Raw genomic sequence first — 24,494 nt, 5'->3', positions numbered from 1 at the left:
TGTCACCCAGCAGACTTTTCACTGTTTTCTCAGATCCAGCTGGCCTAGTTCTACGTGGATAGTATTACCTGAAGTCACTAGGGAACTAGGGGCCAGAAAAATCCTTGGCTGACTAATTGCGAACCTAATGGGGTAACTGTGGTCTCTCTTCCCTTCAACTTGTAACACTCTGGAGATACTAGAATCTCGTTCAGAAGAGAGTCCTGAAAAGCTGCAATAGGCTCTTCTTGTCTTGTCTTAAAGCAATTGCAACTTTGGAAAATATATGAAAAAAATATAGTCCAAGGAGCTGTAGAAATTGACCAAAAAATCATGCAGAGATGAAAATGTGCTCAATTTCTCACCTAAGTCATATTATACTGTTGTCTGTGAGTGGAAGTTGGCATTGTTCACTTTGTATCTGATGATTAATCATTTAGTTAGTATCTGTTAAGAAGAGGACTCAAGAAATAGCTTTTAATTTTAGTTAGAAAAAGTAGCACCATTAATAGCGGCCTTGACATTCTGCAAAGCCAAATTAAGCAGTCAACCTGGCATTTTATAGACAGCCTGTTACAGAGCCTCACATCTGATAGACATTCAATAAGTATTAATCACCTGGCTTAGGACTAGGAGCAGCCACATAGCTGCTGTAATAGAGGTTGCACATTTTGGTGGGACAAGGCTGATTTTGTTGTACTGTAAGACAGGACTTGTGAACATGAAGAAGTGTGTGGGTTTTTTATTTTTATTTTTTTCAAATTAAATGACTTCATAATTTTCTTTCGAAACTAAGCACATTTTATTACAAATGGATTTCCTTTTGTCAATTCAAGGTAAGGTACCAGGTAGCAGTGATATTGGTCAAATGTTACTTCTTTTGTAAATAGAAAGCAGAGTGCCATCTAAAGAGCCATCATCACATTCCTTTGTAAAATTATTTGAATCAATGCCAGAGAAATCGTTAACATTTCAGAGTCATTCATTTAATGTTAATTATCGTGTTTATAGTTAGTTTATTGTGTTTATTATAGTGAATGGATGGATAATGGTGAACTCTGGTCTGCATTTTATTCTTTTATTTAAAATTGTTCACATCTACTAAATATAAGTATTATGAATCTAGAAAAATAGGTTTAAAGTAATAATAATAGCTAACATTTTTATCATTTACACTGTGACAGTCATTGTGCTAAGCCCCTTTATATGTTTTCATTTCAAATATATATTGAAAGGTCACTTTATGTTTCTGCCGTATCTTTTCTATGCTTTTAAGATTATAACTTTTATGCTGTTTTATTTAAAATAAAATTTGCATTCATGCTTATTTGTTCTCAGGTATACAGTCAACCTCAGCTTCATCCAAAAGAAGAACACATGTTTAAAGGATAATAAAGCTGATGAAATTTTTAAACTCTTAAAAATTAGTATTGAGTGAAGGCAGATGTTTGTAAAAGAGGTGAAGACATCTGATCATGTGAACCTGATGAATTGGTATAAAGAATTATTGGAATCTGTAGAAATGCCATGATTCTGCTTATTGTCTTTGTAAAAAACTGCTTTGGAATGAATTGTCCATAGTGTGGGATGATCCAGCTGCTTGTTGAATCAGTTGCTTTTCATTAGCCCATCTGATGTTGATTGGAGTGTGGGCTTGCATGCCTGAACTCCTGAAAGAGTGAATTATCAGTATGCTTCTCACACAGAGAGCTGTGACTCTAATGAGGGATTTTCATATCAAATCATTCATATCACTTTATAATCACAATACATGTATTAGATGCTTTCTGATCCTGCTGCAATCATGAGAATTAGCTAACTTCGTGTGAGATTCCAGTAATAGATAGTAATGCATTTCTCAGGTAGGCAGTGAATATTCATCCTTCTAAGGTCAACAGTGGTTGGAAGAAGTGGAGGAGAGGAAGTCTGTAAGTCTAAACACAGTCTGATATCTGTTTGTCTTTCTTTGAATTGAAGGGCCTACTAGTTTCCCAGTTTATCTGGCAGTCTCTCCAACTTGAGAGGGAGGCACATGAGTAGGCGCAGAAGAATGGTGGTGAAGGGCATGGGTTCAAGTCCCGACTCTCCCTCTTACCAGCTTTATCACCTTGAACTATTTGCTTAATTTCACTGGGTCTCATTTCTCATGTTTAAAATGAGGTAATAGTAGTACCTGACTTCACAGAGTTGTGAAAATAAAACTTTAATTCAAGTAGGACTCTGACACGGGGCCTGCCACATGGTAAAGGCTGGGTAAACATGAGTTGCTATTGTCATTGTTCTCATTATTACACCGGCGCTATAGGGAGGCCCTAGAAGAAAAAGCTATTATCTTTCTTTTAATGATTGAGCAGAGCTCATTTCACCCAAAAGAAGATGCAGATCAAAATGGGTAATATGTAAAATATAATTATATAAATTTTGAGAAATAAATACATTTTATATATATATAAATTTCATAGGATTAAAAGAAGTCCATCTAATTATTTTTTAAAAGGTGTTTGAAGGCTCATGGATGATTCCTAAACCCTCTTGTTTCCCCATTTTATAAGATGTAGAGACTTTGTATTAGCCTGCATGGACAAAGCATCAAATGTGTTTGCAGAAAAAGTGTGCTTAATGGGAGGATTCCTTGAGCCCAGGAGTTTGAGGTTGCAGTGAGCTATGATCATGCCACTGTACTCTAGCCTGGGTGACAGAGCAAGACCCTGTCTCAAAAAAAAAAATGAACTTGAACATTTGGGAAGACCGAACACTTCATATTCGTTGAGCTGACCTGTTCTTAGATTAGGAAGGTAACAGGGAAATTGTTGCTTAGCAACTAATGGAGTTAAATGAAACAGTCTGTTAGCTGGGCTCTTGCCCTCATCTGTGTGCATGCCTAATAAAGGAGATGGGCTCCAGTGTGTATTGCTTGACTCACAGCTGTCAAACAAAAGTGATGAATAAAATGCAAGATGGAAGGGAGGGTCCACACCTGGACTGGGCATCTATATTTATGGTCATATACACCTTCCTTTATGTTAGATGTTGAAGAAAAAGTTATTAAGAGAGGACATTAAAAACAAGAGAGGGACTGTTGAAATTGAGGGTTAAATTTTTAAGAGTGATCATTAGTTTACATTGAGTTTTAAGAGACTAAGATAATAAGTGATAATTGAAGAAATTCCACACTATTATCTTCAACATTCTTCTAAAAAGTTCTCTATAGAAAAGGGATAACAGGGTTGGGCACAGTGGCTCACACCTGTATTCCCAGCACTTTGGGAGGCCGAGGCAGGCAGATCATGAAGTCAGGGATTCGAGACCAGCCTGACCAATATGGTGAAACCCCGTCTCTACTAAAAATACAAAAACCAGCTGGGCGTGGTGGCATGCGCCTGTAGTCCCAGCTACTCGGGGGCCTGAGGCAGGAGAATCACTTGAACCCAGGAGGCAGAGGCTGCAGTGAGCCGAGATTGCACCACTGCACTCCAGCCTGGGCAAAAGAGGGAGACTCCCTCTCAAAAAAAAAAAGAAAAAGAAAAAAAAAATACAAGGAAAGGGATAACAGATCTTATGGATGACATGGTGAATTCTAGGGCAGAAATTGTGTGTTTTAGTACTTGTCTGCTCCTGGTCCCTATTTATACCCACGACAGACGTTATGACTAGATCCTGACCACTCTCACTTGAGCTGGATGTGGCCTTACAGCCCTCAACAGGGCTCCAGGAAGCCATTACCAATATCATACTGGGCAGGTAAGAAACTTCCTTGTCATTCTTTATGACAAATTGAAACTTGTTAAAAACTTCTACTTTTTGAATTCCATAGGAATATTCTGAGTGATTTGTGTCAAAAGCAGCTTTGAGGTAACCACATGAAATTCCTCTTAAGGAAAATTGTTAAGAAGGAAATAGACCAGAGAAAATCAACCAAAGTAATTGGGGGGAAAGGGAGACAGTGTGAAAGATTTGCCTGAAAGTTCTTACCACTGCCACCATTCAGGAGCTTAGGATGATTTACTCTTTCAAAGACTATGTCCTTGAATCCACTTTCTTTTGAAATACCTTTCATTTTCTGTATAGTAATCACTCCCACCCCTCCATATCTAGGGATCAGTCCTCTCATGCTGGGATTTGGACTCAGACCTTCTGTTCAGCCTACAAAACTTCGAGCATTGGCTTCAAGCACTAACATTTTTATGACTCAGAGAATTCGAATTAGATACTATTTCCAGTAGGAGACTCTAGAGCTGTTACTATATATATTTGAAAGGCGGTTAAGCACAAAAGAGAGTGAACGCATTGACCTTCTCCTATGGCCAAGGGGAGAAAGTTATCAGGAGTGTGATTAGAAGTCAATATTTTGAAGGTTTTACTAATATTTCTCCAGCAAGGGACAGCCTGTCATGAAAAATATTAGGTTTCTCATCACCTCAAGTATTCAAGTATGCAAGGAGTGCTGCAAGGGGGAGAACTGACTACCCCAGCTCTGCTTCTCAAACGTTTATGTGCATGTGGTTCACCTGGGGCTCTCGTTAAAACTCAGCTTTCCCATCTAGTAAGTGTGGGGTAGAAGCCGAGATTCTACATTTCTTACAAGTTCCTTGGCAATACCAATGCTGGATTCCAGGGACCACACCTTAGGTAGGGAGGGGCCAGTGATCTCTAAAGTATTAAAATTCCAAAATTCCATTTGCAGAAGAGAGACTAGAGTTTAGTCTTGCTTCTTACACACACCCAGCACAGCTTTGAAAACCACATAGGAATCTCTTGTGGTCTTAGAGAATTCCCCCTGAATTCCTATCATATTTTCCTTAGTAAAGAATACCCCGCTCTGCCTCCTCAGTTGCTTCACTTCTTTTTTTCTCCAGGCTTTCAACCTTTTCTAATGTCACTGTTCTCTAAAAAAAATTTCCTTTTTTCATGCTTTCTCTGATCCATGCAGACTCTAATCACAACTGCTCAGTCATTCCTTCGTGCAAGTCCCAAATTCTGTCTTAGGACAGCTGTCAAAATGCAGGAAATCTAGGTTATGTCTCAGTCGGGGTGTCCTTAGAAGTTTGTGAAAAGCAGGATTGTGCCATTGGCTGCCATATGAGGGAGATCAAACAGCCTCTTTGATTAATTTGATTCATTCAATAATGGTTTAGCAAATGTATTCATTAAGAAAGAGTAAAAGTGCCATCCCTAAACATCTGAAAGAGGCAAATTTGTGACAGATTAAACAATGGACTTCTTTGTATGGTGGGTAGGACTGTATTGTGATCCCATGTTCAGGGAATACAACTGGAAAGTAACAGTATCACCAGAGGAATAAGGAGAACCATAGGGATCTGAGAGGGCAACCCAAGGCTGAAGTCAAATGTGTGGATGCCACTTTCCAGAAGATGGAAAGACTGGCAAGGACAAATTTTGTGAGTTACCCAACGGCATGGTGAGCAGCAGTTTCTGGCCTTCACAATTACCATAACTTTGGCTAAGAAACAACTTGATTTGTGTCCTTTTTTTATTCCACCCTTTTCTCTCCCAGAAGACCCAGGTCGTTGAAACATGGCCACATTCAGGAGGAGAATTCTAAACAGACAGGATAAACCATAATGATGCTTGTTTTGAAGGGCTCATTATCACTGTATAGTTAATTTAGGAAGCAACTGTGCCAAGAGCAAAGCTGTGAAACGCAGCTAGATCCTTTAAATAAACAAGCTACATATTTGAAGATTTTAGAAAAAAACAATATGTAACATAATTTTTAGCATATAAGATGGATCTTTATTTTATGTGGTTAAGGTGAGGGAAAACTATTTTAGAGATATTAATTTTTGTTGCCTAATTATATTTATAGTAATATAATTTTACTGTTTTAGTTTGTCTTGTGTTATTTTATTCTCTGAGAGTATTATTATACTATGGGAGGAAAAATTAAAACAATTATAAAGAGGAAGAAAATCACCAACCAAACATCCTCACTCAGACCGTTTAGCTCCCCAGATGGATTGAGTTATTTTATTCATTTGCAAGATAAAGGAGGTAAATAGTCCAATTTGACTGTGAGTGGGACCCTCTTCTCCCTAATGGAAGGGAATGGGCTATTGCAGTTAATTGAATGGTCTCATTAACTGAGATTTACTACCCATTCTGTATGTGAGGTGTAACCAAAATGTAATAAAGGCTAATAACCATTAACACTAAATTGATCAAAATGTAATCTTTGTTGATTCAGAAGTTAGTTCAAATCTCTGTAATGCCTCATGACCATTGTAAACATCACTAATTATGTAACAGTGGGCATATAGAAGATGTAAGATGTAATGGATATACTGTCATCATTGCAAGTTGCTCTTTTCAATGACTTCCTTAGACATATCTGTTTACTTTCATTTAACTCTGTTTAATGTTCATAAAATGTAAGGGTTGAATGTGCCTCCAAACAATTCAGTTATTTCACCTGTAAGATTATATGTATTCTTGATAAAATGGGAGTCTCAGTGGTTTTGCCTGTGTTCAGTGTAACTCCAAAGCTGGACATAGTTTGCCAGGTAAACAGATCATATTTTACCAGATGCTTTAAAAAGTCTATCATCTGTCATTTTACTTATCTATGAAGATATAGTAGAATTTTTGTCAGTTTTGTGTCATAAGGTACCACCCTAAAATGTAGCTGTAACTAATCTTGTGTCTGCATGACAACTAACATGACTCAAGAAAACTTCACGGCCGGGCGCGGTGGCTCAAGCCTGTAATCCCAGCACTTTGGGAGGCCGAGACGGGCAGATCACGAAGTCAGGAGGTCGAGACCATCCTGGTTAACACGGTGAAACCCTGTCTCTACTAAAAATACAAAAAATTAGCTGGGCGTGGTGGCGGGCGCCTGTTGTCCCAGATAGGAGAGTGGCGTGAACCTGGGAGGTGGAGCTTCCCATACCTCCCTCTGTGGTAGGCACTTAAAGTGGATTATATACTCACAAACTAGAAAGGTTTGTGTTGGTGGCAGCACATTATCAGCCACAAATGAGCTGTGATGACTGTAAATCTCAGCCTGGCTGAGGCTCTCCCAAAGACAAAATCTTGTGAACCAAGCATGAGTCTGTGCAATGCTTTCATATTTCTAAGCAGAACTTTATCCCATGCTTTGGCAGAATGTTGTGACTTGATAGAGAACATTGACATATGTTCTTTTTTTTCTAAGTGTCTAGCTTTGAACTCACTTGTGTTTCTCAAGTGTTTAGCTTACAGTGAATGCTCTTTCTCTTTAGTTATGATTTTACATTTTGGTACCTAAAACACCTTTCATGCAGAACATTCTCTGTTACATAGAATGAATTCTTTTTGTTTATGACACTGTAGGGTGGTAGGACATCATCTGTAGATGAGTTTTGAAGATCATTTTGGTTGATTCATTCATTTGCTGTATTTATTGCATGTATGTACTCCTAGGATCTGGGAGCACCACAGTGAGAGAAGGAGATATGGCACCTGCCTTCATGGAGCCTGCAGTCTACCTTTTCAAGATGTTATATGCTTAAAAATATTACTGTTGGTCTCATCACCTCTTTTGCTGCCAAGGAGACTTTGGCCTTCCTCGTGGTCTCTAGCAGGTTTCTGGACATTGTTTCACTAGCTCGGATAGACTAGGCAACTGGTGTTTCACTGTGCCAAATGGCCAAGTTCTTCCTTATTACCAAGTGATATCCAATGAGGCTCTTCCTAATTGAGATGTCTTTTAAATTTATTATATCCAAGACATTGACCTTGATATAATAGTTCCCCTTTTTTAATCTTTAGGTTAATTATGGTTTTTAAAAATTGTGATAAGCATTAAATTTTTAACATTAATTTTTTTTTGAGATAGAGTCTCACTCTCTTGCCCAAGCTGGGATGCAGTGGTGTGATCATGGCTCACTGCAGCCTCAAACTCCTGGGGTCAAGCAATCCTCCTCCCTCACCGTCTTGAGTAACTGGGAATACAGGTGCATACCACCATGCTCAGCTAATTTTTTTAATTGTTTGTAGAGATAGGGTCTCCCTATGTTACCCAGCCTGGTCTCAAATTCCTGGCCTCAAGTGAACTTCCAGCCTCAGCCTCCCAAAGTGGTGGGATTATAGACATGACTCACGGTGCCTGGGCAATGTTAAATTTCTAAACAGTATGATGTGATGTCAAAGTGGAAGTTCTGTATTTATAGAAGTGGTGGTGATGATTTTTATAATGGGGTCATTCCATAAAGTAGAAGTCTAGGAGTATGTTGCAAAAGTGAAGTCCTGAAGCCAGAGATAGGGATTTAGAGTGAGACTGTCATTTGGAAACTATTTGAAATGAATGGATTTAGTTAGCAGTTGAGTGGAGGGTGCTGTTTCTCAGCTGTCGTTTCAGTTGGAATCAAAGGGAGACATGGGACAGTGAGACATTCAACCTGGATTATAGCAACAATTTCTACCTATTAAACATCTACTGTGTGCCATATATTATGCCTGACATTAAGCATAATTGTATTTAAACCTATGACAACCCTGTGAAGTTGGTATTATTCCCATTTTACAGATAAAGGGCCTGAGGCTCAGAGAAGGTAAAAAATTAGCCAAAGTTCCAAGATAAATTGCCCACATGACCAGTAGGTTATAGAACTAGATGTATCTTCCTGCATAGTTCTGAACATTAAAAATAAAACCAAGTTTTTAAAAGGGAATTGTTTGAAATTCATAAGTAATACATGTTCATTGCAATGATCCAAAAAAATACTTATGTAAACAGGATAAAATTAAGTCTATTTTTTCCCTCTACAATCATACTCTATAATATAGCAATTATAGATGCATTTAATTGTATTGATATAAAATAATTACCAATATGGTGTCTCTTTATTGCACATACAAACGTGCAAATATAGATATACACTATTTAAGGAATTGTGTTTTCCTCCCAACTCTACTAATCCTCTGATTGAGGATCCCTATTCTATGCCAGTGTTACCCTGATTACTTTTGAAAGACGCTAGAAATGTAGATTTTTAAAACTCCTTGGGCAGCCTATTTTATTTTTTTAACCTTTGTTCTTAGGAAGTTTTTCCTTTTCATTAACCCAGAATATTCTTCTGCAGTTTAAGCTATTTGAGTCCTGCTGTACATACGGGATTGATGGCAAGCAGGTGGTCAGCACATCAGGTGCAATTACAACTGGAAGATCTGAAAAAAGAACTTGGTTGGTGTGGGGAGTGTTAAAAACTTAACCACCCATGTAATAAAAAGCAGACACTGAAAACAACTGAAATTTCTTTCAGGTTCTTTTCAAGAAGTTTAGAAGCAAATTCAACATTTTATAAACTAAAGGTTTTTATTTAACTGTGATCTATTTTTTAATTTTGGAATTTCAGGTAATCTTCTACAAATGCATAAACAAAATCTACTTAACTCTAAAGATAATTTCCTGTTAGCCTTTTTTATCTATAGCCACACTTGATTAAAAAAAAAAACAACAGAAACTGGTGCTTCTCCTAATATATCAGTCCTTTAAACCAGGGAATACTTAAAAGAAACTTCACTACATTTTGTTGTTACCACAAAATATAAATTTTACTAAGAGCTTGCCATATGTCAGGTGCTCTTCACTTTGTATGTATACTTAATGGACCACAGTATAGTGTCAACATAACTTTTATATGTACTGGGAAACCAAAACATATGTATGACTCATTGTGTTATGATATTTGCTTTATTAAGGTGGTCTGGAACTAAACCCACTCTATCTCCAAAATATGCCTATATAAGTGAGATCTTTCAATATTTGTCTCTCTGTGTCTAGTTTATTTCACTTAGCATAATGTCTTCCAGGTTCATCCATATCGTTGCAAATGGCAGGATTTTCTTCTTTTTTAAGGCTAAATAATGTTCGTGTGTATGTGTATATCTCATATTTTCTTTATCCATATATTCGTTGAGGGACATTAAGATTGTTTCCATATTGTAGCTATTGTAAATAATGCTGCAATAACCATGGGAGTGTGGCCATCACTTTGAGATACTGATTTCATTTTCTTTGCATACATACCCAGAAATGAGATTGTTAGATCATAAGGTAGTTCTTTAAAAAAAAATTTTTAGTACCCTCTCTACTGTTTCCCATAATGGCTGTACCAATTTACATTCCAACCAATAATAACAAGGATTCCCTTTTCTCTACAACCTCACTAACAATTATCTTTTGTCTTTTTGGTAATAATTATTCTAACGGATGTGAAGAGACACCTCATTGTGGTTTTTACTTACTTTTCCCTGACGATTAGTGATATTGAGCATCTTTTTATATACCTGTTGCCCATTTGTATGCCTTCTTTGGAAAAATGTCTATTCAGGTCCTGTGACCATTTTAAAGTTCAGTTATTTATTTATTTATTTTGCTATTGAATTTTGTGAGTTCCTTAAATATTTTTGGATATTAACGCTTTATCAGATATATGGTTTGCAAATATTTTTCCCATTCTGTGGGTTGCCATTTTAATCTGTTGATTGTTTCCTTTGGTATGCATAAGTTTTAGTTTGATGCAAGGCCACTTATTTTTGCTTTTGTTGCCAGTAGTTTGGTGTCATATCCAAAAAATTATTTGACCAATGTCAAGGAACTTTCCCCTACACTTTCTTCTTTATTGTTTTAAATCTTACATTTAAGTCATTAATACATTTAAGTTAATTTTTGCGTATGATATGAGATAAGGGTTCAATTCTATTCTTTGGCATGCAGATATCAAGTTTTTCTTGCACCATATATTGAAGAGCCTGTCCTTTCCCTATTGTGTGTTCTTGGCACCCTGTCAAAGATCAGTTTACCACGGATGCATGGATTTATTTCTGGGCTATTCTGTTAGTTGGTCTATATATCTGTTTTTATGACAGTACTATACTGTTTTGATTACTGTAGCTTTTTAATGTATTTTGAAATCAGGAAGTATGATGCCTGCAGTATGTTCTTCTTGTGTAAGATTTCTTTGGCTCTTTAGGGTCTTTTGTGGTTCCATTTAATTTTAGCATTTTTTTTTCTATTTCTATAAAGAATGCCACTTGGATTTTGGTAGGGGTTGTGTTGAATATATAGATCACTTTGAGTAGTATGAACATTTTAACACATTGTTTTTTAATCCGTGGACATGGATGTCTTTCCATTTTATCTGTGTCTTTGATTTCCTTCACCAGTATTTTATAACTTTCAGTTGACAAGTCTTTCACTTCTTTGATTAAATTTATGCCTAAGTATTTTCTTTGTTCTTTTAAATGGGATGGTTTTCTTAAATTTCTTTTTTATTACTTTTCTGTTTGTGTACAGAAATACCACTGATTTTTGAATGTTAATTTTGCACCAAAAAACTTTGTTAAACTCATTTCTTAGTTCTAACATTGTTTTTTGGTTGAATCTTCAGGGTTTCCTACATATATAATCATGTTATCTACAGAGATAATTTCACTTTTTTCTCTCCAGTTTGGATGCTTTTTATTTCTTTTTCTTGTTTAATTGCACTGGGTAGGACTTCCAGTACTAAGTTGAATGAAAGTGGTCTCTCATCTTCTCTTGCTATCTTCCTTTGTTATTTGATTATTTTTGTAGTATTTGTTTTGATTCTTTTCTATTTATCTTTTGTATATCTATTATAATTTTTTTTTCTGTGTGGTTACCTCAAGCCTGGCATAAAATGTCTTGTAGTTACAATGATCTATTTTAAGTTGATAACTTAACTCAACTGCACACAAAAGTTCTCCACTTTTACCACCTCCCCCAAACTTTATGTTTTTGTAGTCAAAGTTTACTTCTTTTTATATTGTGTATCCATCAACAAATTTTGGTCTTTTATCTTTTAAATGTTGGGATAAAAGTAACTTACACACCACCATTACAGTGTTACATTATTATGTATTTGTCCATATCTTTACTTTTGCCAGTGATATTTATGTTTTCTTATGCTTTCACGTTACTGTTTAGCATGTTTTTGTTTCAATTTGAAGAACCCCCTTAGCCATTTCATGTAAAGTAGGTTTAGGAGTCACAAACTCTCTCAGTTTTTGTTTCCCTGGGAAAGATTTTCTGTTTCATTTATTTTTAAAGGATAGTTTTGCCAGATATTGTATTCTTGGCAGTTTTTTTCTTTCATATTCTGAATGTATCATCCCACTCTCTTCTGGCCTGCAATATTTCTACTAAAAAAATCCACTGATTGTCTCATGGAGATGGTTCCCTTATATGTGACAAGTCACTTTTCTTTTGCTTCTTTCAAAATTCTCTGTCTTTAACTTTTGAAAATTTAATTATAATGTATCCTGGTGCAGATCTCTTTGTATTCAACTTATTTAGGATTCTTTGGGGTTCATCAATCCAGATGTCCACTTCCTTCCCCTGATTTGAAATGTTTTTGGTAATTATTCATTTTCAATAATCTTTCTTCTCCTTTCTATTTCTCTTCTTTTTATTAAGCTTTTATAATATAAATTGGTTTACTTGATACTGTTTCATAAAAGCCATAGGCTTTCTTTACTCCTTTTTACTCTTTTTTCTTTTTTGTCCTTTGACTGGATAATTTTAAATGACCAGTATTCAAGTTTACTAATTCTTTCCTCTGTTTGATCAAGTCTGGTATTGAAGCTCTCTGTTGCATTTTTTTGTTTCATTTATTGTGTTCTTCAGCTTCAGAATTTGCTTCATTTTTGTGGTTTGCATTTCTCTAATTTTCCCTTTCATTTGTGTATTACATAAAATTTACATTTCTCTAACTTTCCCTTTTGTTTATGTATTATTTTCCTGATATTATTGAGTTGTCTGTGTTCAATGATAATTTCTTAAAACAATAACTTTGTCAGGCAATTCATAGGTCTCCATTTCTTTGGTATCGTTACTGGAATTATCATTTCCTTTAGTGATGTTAGGTTTCCCTGACATTTCATGTTCCTTGTAGCCTTGCATTGGTGTCTGAACATTTGAAGGAGCAGTTACATCTTTCAGATATTACAGACTGGCTTTGGTGGGGAAGACTTTCACCTGAGGTGTGATGATACCTGAGGTGTGATGATGGGTGGGGTGTGTGGTGGTTCTTAAATAATCACCTGAGGTGTGAGGATGGGTGGGGTGTGTGGTGGTTGTGGGTCCAATGCAAGTTCTGAAGGGTATGCAGGGGCACTGGTTTTGGGGATTGTGTGACACTGTCATGGTGCGTGGGGTTGCCAGGTCCTGGTGCAGGTGCAAGACAAGTGACATCACAGCCAGGTGTAGGCTCATGTGAAGCCATACCAGGTGCAGGGTGCCAGAGTGACCCCCTTCAGCTCCAGGGTATGCAAAAGCATGGGCTCCAGGCATCTCTGTCAGCTGGGGTTTGTGTTGGTGAAGACTGGCGATCTTTAGCAGCAAAGACTGTAGGAGTCCTCCTGCTCTTTTCTCCTACAGGGGGATATAGTGGTCAAGGCAATTTCTCTTGGCACTAAGCTGTACTATGTGGAACATCCTAAGTTCTAAAAAATGTTCAATTTTTAAAATTTATGATAAATTTCTGAAAGTTAAATACATTATGAATGTTAGCTTTTTAATATATCAAATATAGTTGAATATATTATATGTTAAATACTCCCAATAGCTTTAAGATATTCTGAATGTTATTTTATTTTTTCAAATTGTATTTAAAATCTATTTTGGAAAATTTCTTAAATGGCAAGAGAGCAATAATTTAGTGTTTCTAACAGTAAAAAGTTTAACCATAAATTAAGCTCTCAAAAATAATCCTTTTCATTATGAAAACGTAAAACTCTCTAATGCAGTGAGATGGAAATGAAGATCTCTACAAGGAATAATAGGTCATCAGTTTATATTGTTCATCTTATACATATTAATTTAAAATGTATAGACTTGTGAGGATAAAAAAATACATTTGTTAAAATAAAATCCTATTAGTTCAATAGTACAAAGAATATAAAATACCTAGGAATCAATTTAACCAAAGAAGTAAAATATCTAAACAAGGAAAACTATAAAACACTGATGAAAGAAGATGATGCCAAAAAAAGGGAAAGATATTCCATGTTCATGGATAGGAATAATGAATACTGCTAAAATAACAATACTACCCAAAGTAGTTTACAGATTCAATGCAATCCATATCAAATTTCCAATGACGTTCTTCACAGAAATAGAAAAAATATCCTAAATATAAATGGAACCACAAAAATCCCAAATAGCCAAAGCCACCCTGAGCAAAAAGAACAAAGACGTTACACTATCAGATATCAAAATGTACTAAAAAGCTATAGTAACTAAACCAACCTGGTACTGGCATAAAAACAGACACATAGATCAATGGAATAGAATAGGGAACCCAAATATAAGTCCACACATTAACAGACAACTTATCTTTGCAAAGGTGCCAACAACATACAATGAGGAAAAGACAGTCTTCTTAATACATGGTGCTGGGAAAATTGCATAACTATATGCAGAAGAATGTAACTACACCCTTATCTCTAACTATACACAAAAATCAAATCAAAATGTATTAAAGACTTAAATCTAAGGCCCCAACTATGAAATAACTAGAAGACAATATTGGGGAAATGCTACAGGACATTGGTCTAGGCAAAGGCTTTTTGGGATTAAGACCCCCAAAACACAGGCAGCCAAAGCAAAAATAGACAAATGGAATTTCATCAAGCTAAAAAGCTTCTACACAGCAAAGGAAACAATCAACAAAGTGAAGGGCAAACCCACAGAATGGGGACAAATATTTGTAAACTACCATCTGACAAGGGATTGATAACCAGAATATATAAGAAGCTCAAACAGTTCACTAGCCAAAAAAAAAAAAAAAAAAAATCCAATTTAAAAATGGGCAAAAATAGGTATTTCTTAAAAGAAGACATACAAATGTCCAACAGACATATGTAAAAAAATACTGAAGGTCACTGAGCATCAGAAGATACAAATCAAAACTACGGTGAAATACCTCACCCCAGTTCAAATGGCTTTTATCAAAAAGAGAGGCAATAACAGATTCTGGCAATGATATGGAGAAAGGGGAACTCTACTACTCTGTTGATGGGAATAAATTAGTACAGCCACTATGGAGAACAGAATGGAGGTTCCTCAAGAAACTAAAAATGTAGCTTGCATATGACTCAGCAATTTTACCACAGGTATATATTCAAAAGTAAGGAAATCAGTGTATTGTAAAATATATATTATATATCCAAAAGAAAGGAAATCAGTATATCTGCACTCCCATGTTTATTGTAGCACTATTCACAATAGTCAAAATTTGGAATTGGGCCGGGTGCAGTGGCTCATACCTGTAATCCCAGCACTCCAGCACTTAGGGAGGCTGAGGCAGGTGGATCAATTGAGGTCAGGAGTTCGAGACCAGCCTGGCCAACATGGTGAAACCCCGTCTCTACTAAAAATATATAAATTAGCCGGGTGTGGTGGCACGTGCCTGTTGCCCCAGCTACTCGGGGGGCTGAGGAAACAGAATTGCTTTAACCCAGGAGGCGGAGGTTGCGGTGAGCTGAGGTCATGCCACTGCACTCCAGCCTGGGTGGCAGAGCAAGACTCTGTCTCAAAAAAAAAAAAAAAAAAAAGGAAAATGGAATTAACTAAGTGCTTATCAGTGAATGAATGGACAAAGAAAATGCGGTATATATACCCAAATAAATGTTATAAAAAAATGAAATCCTGTCATTTGCAGCAATGTGGATGGAACTGGAGGTCATTATGTTAAGTGAAATAAGCCAAGCACAAAAAGACAAATAATGTATGTCGTCACTCATATGTGAGAGCTTAAAAAAAAGTGAATCTCATGAAGACAGAGAGTAGACTGGTGGTTACCCGTTACCCTACCCAGGAGGCTGGGAAGGGTCATTGGGAGGGGGAGGATGATGGGGATATTGAATAATGGGTGCAAATATACAGTTTAATAGAAGAAATAAGACCTAGTGTTAGATCAGTAGAGTGACTATAGTTTACAGTAATCTATTGTACACTTGAAAATAGCTAGAAAGGAGCTGGGCATGGTGGTTCACGCCTGTAATCCCAGCACTTTAGGAGGCTGAGGCAGGCGGATCACAAGGTCAGGAGTTCGAGACCAGCCTGGCCAATATGGCGAAACCTTGTCTCTACTAAAAATACAAAAATTAGCCAGGAGTGGTGGCAGGCACCTATAATCCCAGCTACTCGGGAGGCTGAGGCAGGAGAATCTCATGAGCCTGGGAGGCAGAGGTTGCAGTCAGGCAAGATTGAGCGACTATACTCCAGTCTGGGTGATAGAGCAAGACTCCATCTCAAAAAAAAAAAAAAAAAAAAGAAAGAAAGAAAAGAAAATCACTATAAGAGAATAATTTGAATGTTTCAAGCATAAAGAAAAGACATTTTTAAGGTGATAGATATCTCAAATACACTGATTTGGTCATTAAAAAGTATGACTATATTAAATTATCATATGTACCCCCGAAATATGTACATTCCTTAGGCATTGATAAAATTTAAATAAAATTTCTAAAAGATGAATATTGATACATTGGCAAAAGTAAAAAAAAAATCACATTTTTTAAATTAAAAAAATTCAGCATGGACTAAATACCACATAGTATAGTGAGGTGTTTTTGTTTTTGTTTTTTTTGCTACTATAAAGTTAGCTAAACTGCAGAATCTCAGGGAACAGTTCCCACAAGACTTCTCTCATTATCAGTAAACAAAATTGAATTCTCTTTATATTTCTTCAGTCAAAGATTAACGGTGCACAAATTAGTGTCGGGTTGTATTTTTTTTTTTTTTTTTTTTTTTGCCTTTTTAGATTTTTTTTTTTTTTTTTTTTGAGACGGAGTCTTGCTCTGTCGCCCAGGCTGGAGTACAGTGGCCAGATCTCGGCTCACTGCAAGCTCCGCCTCCTGGGTTCACGCCATTCTCCTGCCTCAGCCTCCCGAGTAGCTGGGACTACAGGCGCCCGCCACCTCGCCCGGCTAGTTTTTTGTATATTTTAGTAGAGATGGGGTTTCACCGGGTTAGCCAGGATGGTCTCGATCTCCTGACCTTGTGATCCACCCATCTCGGCCTCCCAAAGTGCTGGGATTACAGGCTTGAGCCACCGCGCCCAGCCGCCTTTTAAAATTTTTTTATGGAAAGTCATACATTTGTTTAATTTGGCAAGTTTTTGTTTTTTTAACTTCAAATTTTCATTTGACATATTGATTTGCAATAAATTGGCCATTTGGAGAATTGGTTGGGGGCAAATTCACTTGCACTGAATAGCTTAGTGGTTCTCAAATTCAAGTGGGCATAAGAATCACCTGGAGGTCCTATTACAATACAGATTGCTGGGCCCCACTTGGAGTATCAGTTTCAATAAGTCTGCAGTGGAGCCCTGAGAGTCTGTACTCAAACATGTTCCCAGGTGATGCTGATGTCTCTGGTCCAAGGGCTACACTTTGAGAACCACTAAAATGGAGTGTGTGACACATGGCTTTGTATTCCCACCCAAATCTCATCTTGAATTGTAGTCCCCATAGACCCTATAATCCCTGCATGTCAAAGGAGAGAACAGGTGGAGGGTAATTGAATCATGGGGGTGATTTCCCCCATGCTGTTCTCGTGATAGTAAGTGAGTTCTCACAAGATCTGATGGTTTTATAAAGGGCTCTTCCCCTTCACTTCAAACTTCTTCTTTCTGCTGCCTTGTGAAAAACAATCCTTGCTTCCCCTTCACCTTCCACCATTATTGTAAGTTTCCTGAGGCCTCCCCAGCCATTCTGAACTGTGAGTCAATGAAACCTCTTTCCTTTATAAGTCCCTAGTCTCAGGCAGTTCTTTATAGCAGTATGAAAATGAACTAATACAATGGCAGATGAGAGGAACTAGCTGTTTCATTGGACTGAGGCAGAAAAAAGCAGAGAAGTCAGGAGATGAAGGCTTTTCGTGTCCTATTGGGCAGGATATTTGGGACTGCTGCATATAACTTGGTAGCTATGAGAATCCAGGACCAAGAGAAAGAGAGTTCGGTGAGCCTAAATACCATCACCTCAAAATGAGACTGTGTATTACATATGGAAGTACTGTATATAGTGAGGAGTGCCATCCTGTGTGTGCTGTTATTGTAACTGTTCAGACATCAAGATGATTTGCAGTGGTTTGTGTCAATGACACTTTGTAGAAGCATTTCAAAAATCAAAATCAATTATTAATTTGTAAAACTTTGTTTTCCCTAGTCTCTGTAGAATTTTGTCTTGCTCCCTTGCTTTCAAAGTCTCAAAACTGTCTTTCTTTCTTTCCTCACCTCAGGCAATGTTCAGTCTTTGTATGGTGGAAAGTGGAGCTGATGAAGTTAATTTGCATGGTGTGACCAGCCTTGGCTTAAAACAGGCTCTGGAATTTGCATACACAGGACAGGTATGGTATTAAACGTGATCTGAAAGGTTTAATATTTTAACTACACCTAACCAAAGGAGATTATCCTTGAGGTATGAGATTTAGTTATTGTTCTTGTTACTCATTTTGATGTTAAAAATAAGATTCATATCCACTTAATTTTATGACTAAAGTTATTGAAAGGTAAGTAAAGCAATTTGATTTTTAAATATGATACAGTGAACATAGTATTATAAATTGAACTTAGTGCTTGCTGGTGTAATTTTTTGAATGTCTTAAAGAACTATCATAAGGGAAAGAGTTTGCAAGATAATGGATTCTCATTGTTATCACTGAAGCTCAGTGACTCAATCATGGCTTTATTGTCTTAAAAACAAAACAAAAAATTTAGAGCCCCCAAAATTTATGTCCAGCATCTTGGTACCGTGTCTTCCACATATCTCAGAGTCATAATTGAAGGCATTTAGATTAGTAGATTTTGATGGTTTGAAATCCTAATACATTCATGACTAAAATTGTTATAGGATTTATAGGACATCAGAGGATATCCATTTACATTTGAGAACTACTCAAATAAATCAATTCAAATACAGACTACATGTTTAGCTCCCCTTTTATAAATTTTTGTTCTTTAGCACCATTTCATCCAACTTGGATTCATTATCTTCTATGCTAAAATGAAAGCGTCTTCTCTTGAGAGGCTCGCATCCTAATGAGAGAAAGAGAGGCATACATGATTAAATATATAATTAAAATCCTCACTGGTGTTAGAGTTATAACAGAAGCAGAATACAAAACAGAGTGGGAAAAGGATGCATGTGGTCAAGTGTGGCTACCAGTACAAAATTTTAAAGAAAGGGTGGTATGTGGGTCTTGAAAAATGTGTGGGAGCTCATTTATCTACTGAATTTTATTTTTGTTTAATTTTATTCTTAATTAGCAAATAATAATTCTGTATACTTATGTGATGTAAATGTGATGTTCTGATATATGTTTACAATGTGGAATGATTAAATCAGACTAATTAACAAATCTTTCACCTCACCTACCTATTTTTTTGTGGTGAAAACATTTTAAATGTACTCTTCTAGCAATGTTGAACTATATAATGCATTATTATTTATTATAGTTACCATTCTGTGAAGTAGATCACTACAGCTTATTCCTGCTGTCTAACTGAAACTATATACCCTTTTGATCCACATCTCCCCTCAGCCCATCCACCCCTGCTACAGTTTGGATGTTTGTCCTCTCCAAATCTCATGTGGAAATTTGATCCCCAGTGTTGGAGGTGGGGTCTGTAGGTGGATGTTTGGGTCATGTTGTTTGATTCTTCATGAATAGACTGATGCTCTCCCTCAGGGTGTGAGTGAGTTCTCACTGTTAATTCCTGAGAGAGCTGTTTATTAAAAAGAGCCTGGCACCTCCTTCCCACTCTCTTGCCTCCTCTCTCACTATGTGATCTCTGCACATGCCATCTCTGCTTCCCCTCTGCCATGAGTGGAAACAGCCTGAAACCCTCACCAGAAGCAGATGCTGGAGCCATGTTTCTTGTTTAGCCTGTAGAGCCATGAGCCAAATAAACCTTTTTCTTATATAAATTACCCAATCTCAGGTATTCCTTTATAACAACACTAAATGGACAAGAAAACACCCTCCCCTAGTCTTTGGTAACCATCATTCTACTTGCTGCTTCTATGAGTTCAACTTTTTTTAGATTCAGCATGTAAGTGAGATCATGAAGTATTTGTCTTTCTGGGCCTGGCTTATTTCACTTAACATAGTGTCCTCAAGGTTCATCCATGTCATTGCAAATGACAGGATTTCTCTACTCCTTAAAGCTAAATAGCGGTATGTTGTGTGTATATACCATCTTTTCTTTATTTATTCACCTGATGACAGACAACTAGGTTGCATTCATATCTTAGTTACTGCAAATAATGCTGCTGCAGTGAACATGGGTATATAGATATCTCTATAGCATAATAATTTCAATTCCTTTGGCTGTTACCCAGAAATAGGATTGATGGTTCATATGATAATTTTATTTTTACTTTTTTGAAGAACCTCCATACTGTTTAACATAATGGCAGTATTAATTTACATTCCCACTAACAGTGCACAAGGGTTTAATTTTCTCCACACCCTCACCAATACTTGTTATCTATTGTCTTTTTATATAGTAGGGGTGAGGTGATATCTCACCATGGTTTTCATTTGCATTTCCCTGATGACTAATGATGATGAATTTTTTTCACATACCTGTTGGCCATTTGTATGTCTTCTTTTGAGAAGGGTCTATTAGGTCATTTGCCAATTTTTTGATTGGGTTATTTATTTTCTCATCTTCTTGTGATGGCTCTAGCTTTGTTCTTTTTGCACAAGATTGCCAACTATTCAAGTTCTCAGTTGTGTTTTTTTTTTTTCTTGTCTAATTTCTCTGGCTAGAACTTCCAGTACTATGTTGAGTAGAAGTGGTCAAAATGGGCATAATTGTCTTGTTTCTGATCTTAAAGGAAGAGCTTTCAACTTTTCACCATTGAGTATGATGTTAACTCTGGGCTTTTCATGTATGGCCTTTATTGCATTGAGACACATTCTCTCTATGCCTAACGTTTTCAAAGTTTTTATCATGATAGGATGCTGAATTTTGTCAAATGCTTTTGCTGAATCTAGTCAGATGATCATATGGTTGTTGTCTGTCATTCTGTTAATATGGTATATTACATTTATTTATTAATATTTGCATATGTTGAATCATCATTGCATCCCAGGGATAAATCTCCCTTGATCATAGTGAATGATTCTTTTAATCATTCACTGTGCTGTTGAATGTGGTTTGCTAGTATTTTCTTGAGGAGTTTTGCATCCATGTTCATCATGGATATTGGCCTGAAGTTTTCTCTTTTTTTTTTTTGAGACGGAGTCTGGCTCTGTCACCCAGACTGGAGTGCAGTGGCCAGATCTCAGCTCACTGAAAGCTCTGCCTCCCGGGTTTACGCCATTCTTCTGCCTCAGCCTCCCGAGTAGCTGGGACTACAGGTGCCCGCCACGTCGCCCGGCTAGTTTTTTGTATTTTTTTTAGTAGAGACGGGGTTTCAACGTGTTAGCCAGGATGGTCTCGATCTCTTGACCTCGTGATCCGCCCGTCTCGGCCTCCCAAAGTGCTGGGATTACAGGCTTGAGCCACTGCGCCCAGCCTGGCCTGAAGTTTTCTTTTCTTGTAGTGTCTTTGTCTGGCTTTGGTATCATAATAATGCTAGTTTCATAAAATGAATTTGAAAGTGTTCCTTCTTCAATTTTTTGAAAGAGTTTTAAGAAAGATTGATATTTGTTCTTCTTTAAATGTGTGGTAGAATTCTGTGATGCTATAAGGTCCTAGATTTTTCTTTATTGGGAAATATTTTTTATTAATAGTATTGATATAATCTCCTTACTTGCTATTGGTCTGTTCAGATTTTTTATTACTTTTTTATTCAGTCTTGCTAGGTTGTATGTTTCTAGGACTTTATCCATTTCTTCTAGATTGTCCAATTTTTTGGTGTGTAATTATTCATAATAGTCTCTTGTCTTTTGTATGTCTGTGGTATCTGTTGTAATATCTTCTCTTTAATTTCTGATTTTAGTTATTTCAATCTTCTCTCTTTTTTCTTAGTCTGGCTAAAGTTTTGTTGACTTTACATTTTCAAAGAATGAAGTCTCACTGTCATTAATCTTTTCTGTTGTCTTTGTAGTCTCTGTTTTTCACTAAATTTTCTTTAGAGGCTTATTAAAATGTATGATATCATTTATTCTCTTTTCCAGAGTCAGTAGAGTTGAAGATATGTGTCTTAGAATAATTGAGGCAACTCTAGCAGCTAGAAGAAACTACTAAGTATAAAGGAAATAAGCCATCAATCAAGTAGAAAGTATAACAGGAGAAAGAAAAGTGGTGGATCACAAATTCAGGATTAGCCCCGCCAAATTTCCAGCCTTAGGAAATTAAGGCAGGCCATTATCATTCACAGAGTTGCCAAAATATATTCCTAGTGAGGTGAATAAATCATGTATTTTGTGTTTTTTGGTTTACAGGTATGAAGAAAGATACCATCTCTAAATTGTGTCTTATTATTTCTCTTTTTATACCTGAATTACATGTGGTCACACCTGTATTTGCCCATCTCTAGAGTGAGATTGAAAACCCATAGCTCTTCATAGGTGTTGCCATGGAGATGAAATAGTAATTTTTTATTTTTTAATTTTTTTTTTGGAAAACTACCCGAGTAAATAGTGTCTGCACTCAGCTGCATTAGCAACTGAACGGTTTAAGCCTAGAGGCAATGGTCTGTAAAGCATGTTTGAAGTATTGGGAAACTCAAGAGTACAAATTCCTGGGAAGGCTGAGTTAAAATACACGTGCAGATATATGTGGCTGCCTTATTGCTTGCTTGATTGCTTTGTGATTTCCTTCAGAATGTCTAAGTTGATGCCTGTGTGTGTGTACATGCGTGTGTGCATGTAATTCTTATCACACAAAGGATCTATGAAATGTGAACTGAAGTGAAGATAGCAGAAAGGGAGCTGACTTTTTGAAGACAAAGAAACCTACTTAGAAAGCAGGAAGGTATTTGCAGAAGGGCAGCCATATCCCATTGCCCAGGAGTCATATGCCTCAGGTGCTTAAATTCTACTTTTCTGAGAAAAAAAAAGCCACATGAGATGAAAATATATCTGGTGTAAGTGCCTTTAAAAAGGAAGAAAGAAAAGCAAGTCCTAGGGCCAGACCTGGGGCTGCAATTATTCTGTCCAAACACCAGAGACTTATTCTGACTGTGCATCCACAGAGGCATATGACAGCCTGTGGCATACAGCAGTAATTCATCTGTTCAAATTGTGTGCTGAGGGGACAGGAAGGGGGCTGACATTTCCTGGTGCACCCTCTGAAAAAGCCAGGGGACAGCACTAGGCACTTTATGCGTGCTGTTTAAACCAATCTTTAAAACAGCTCTAAGGAATGCTGTGACCCCACTTGAAAGATGACAAGCCCAGGGAGATGCAGTGAATTGACTCAGATCATTCGCTCAGATATTTTGGCCCAATTAGGCAAACCCAGTACTACTAATTTCAAGTCTGTTGTTCGTTTTCAATTATACTCTGTCATTAAGAAAAGATTAAGTTTTATTTGTTAGACTTTGTTGAAGGAGGCAGAAAAGTGTTTGGGCATTTACAGAGTACACTATCTTGGTGGTTTTCTCAACTTGGAAACTGTGCCTTTTCAAGTCAGTCCATGAGGGCTTGGACTTGTTCTCTCTGTGTGATCACCCTTTGCCACAGAGTAGAAGCTGATACCTCTACAGCCTTTCTTGAACGACATCCGAGAAATTTTGGTTCTTAAACATCTTTAATTTGTAATAAATCTATTTTCCCTTTGAGACATCGACACAGCTGATGGCAAAAATAATGAATTGTAGTTTCTTGGGATAGGTGAACAGCTGCTTTCTCTTACTATGGAACAGACATTAACATTAAGCAAAAAGGTTGGAGCATCGGAATGTGAGTGAAAGCATAATTCTTCAGTTTCTTAACTGTTATTTACTATTAGGGACATTCAATGACATGAGTCTTTAGCCTTGATATGTATATAGATTTGTAAAAACTCAGGGTTAACATCGAGTGTATCTGCCTATAGCTATTTCTAACAGTTGATTATATGTTTAGTCAGTTGTAATATGCATAGTATGAAATGTACGTATTTTAAGTGTCTGGAAATTGTTGCTGTCTTGGAGAGAAATTGGAAGTATAGAGTGGGAGTGATGAATGAATGCCTCTAAGTGTAGCAAGATGTGTGTGTGTTCCTCCTACACATTGCTCTAAAGTGTAGCCTTCTTAAAATTGGCCTACAGATTTCATCCAGGAAATTTTAAAGAAAAAGCAAATTTTCCTCTTAATGCTAATACATATTCTGAAAATGCATGCATTTCCTATTGAGTAGCAAACAGGTCTGCATAAGCATTCACTCTGCCTTTGCACTCATGAGAAATGTGCCCTTCATCTGGGCACACCCTGCTTGGGACACTGTTTGAATAGAGCTTGTGATGCAGTGCAGCCGTCGTGGGTGTCCTTGCACAGCCATGCCTGGAGGCCATTATTACAGCAGAACCAGTGGTGGAGGGCCTAGAGG

At 36.9% G+C, this 24,494-nt stretch overlaps 1 protein-coding gene across 22 annotated transcripts in view; it reads left to right on the top strand.

Annotated features, from left to right (window-relative positions):
* Positions 1–24,494, top strand: part of KLHL32 (kelch like family member 32) — a 210,617-nt gene that overhangs the window by 88,448 nt on the left and 97,675 nt on the right. For all 22 annotated transcript variants that reach the window (XR_012433603.1, XM_074037443.1, XM_074037435.1 and 19 more), the window contains one exon: positions 18,248–18,355. Coding sequence is in view for 15 of the 22 variants with exons in the window: in XM_015449059.4 (XP_015304545.1) it covers positions 18,248–18,355 (108 nt within the window). In the remaining 7 variants the exon portion in view is untranslated. The remainder of the gene's footprint in view (positions 1–18,247; positions 18,356–24,494) is intronic.

Source organism: Macaca fascicularis, chromosome 4 (genome assembly GCF_037993035.2).
Source record: "Macaca fascicularis isolate 582-1 chromosome 4, T2T-MFA8v1.1".
Taxonomy (NCBI): Eukaryota; Metazoa; Chordata; class Mammalia; order Primates; family Cercopithecidae; genus Macaca; species Macaca fascicularis.
The sequence above is the reverse complement of the archived record's forward strand: the minus strand, read 5'-3'. Positions and strand labels throughout refer to the sequence as shown.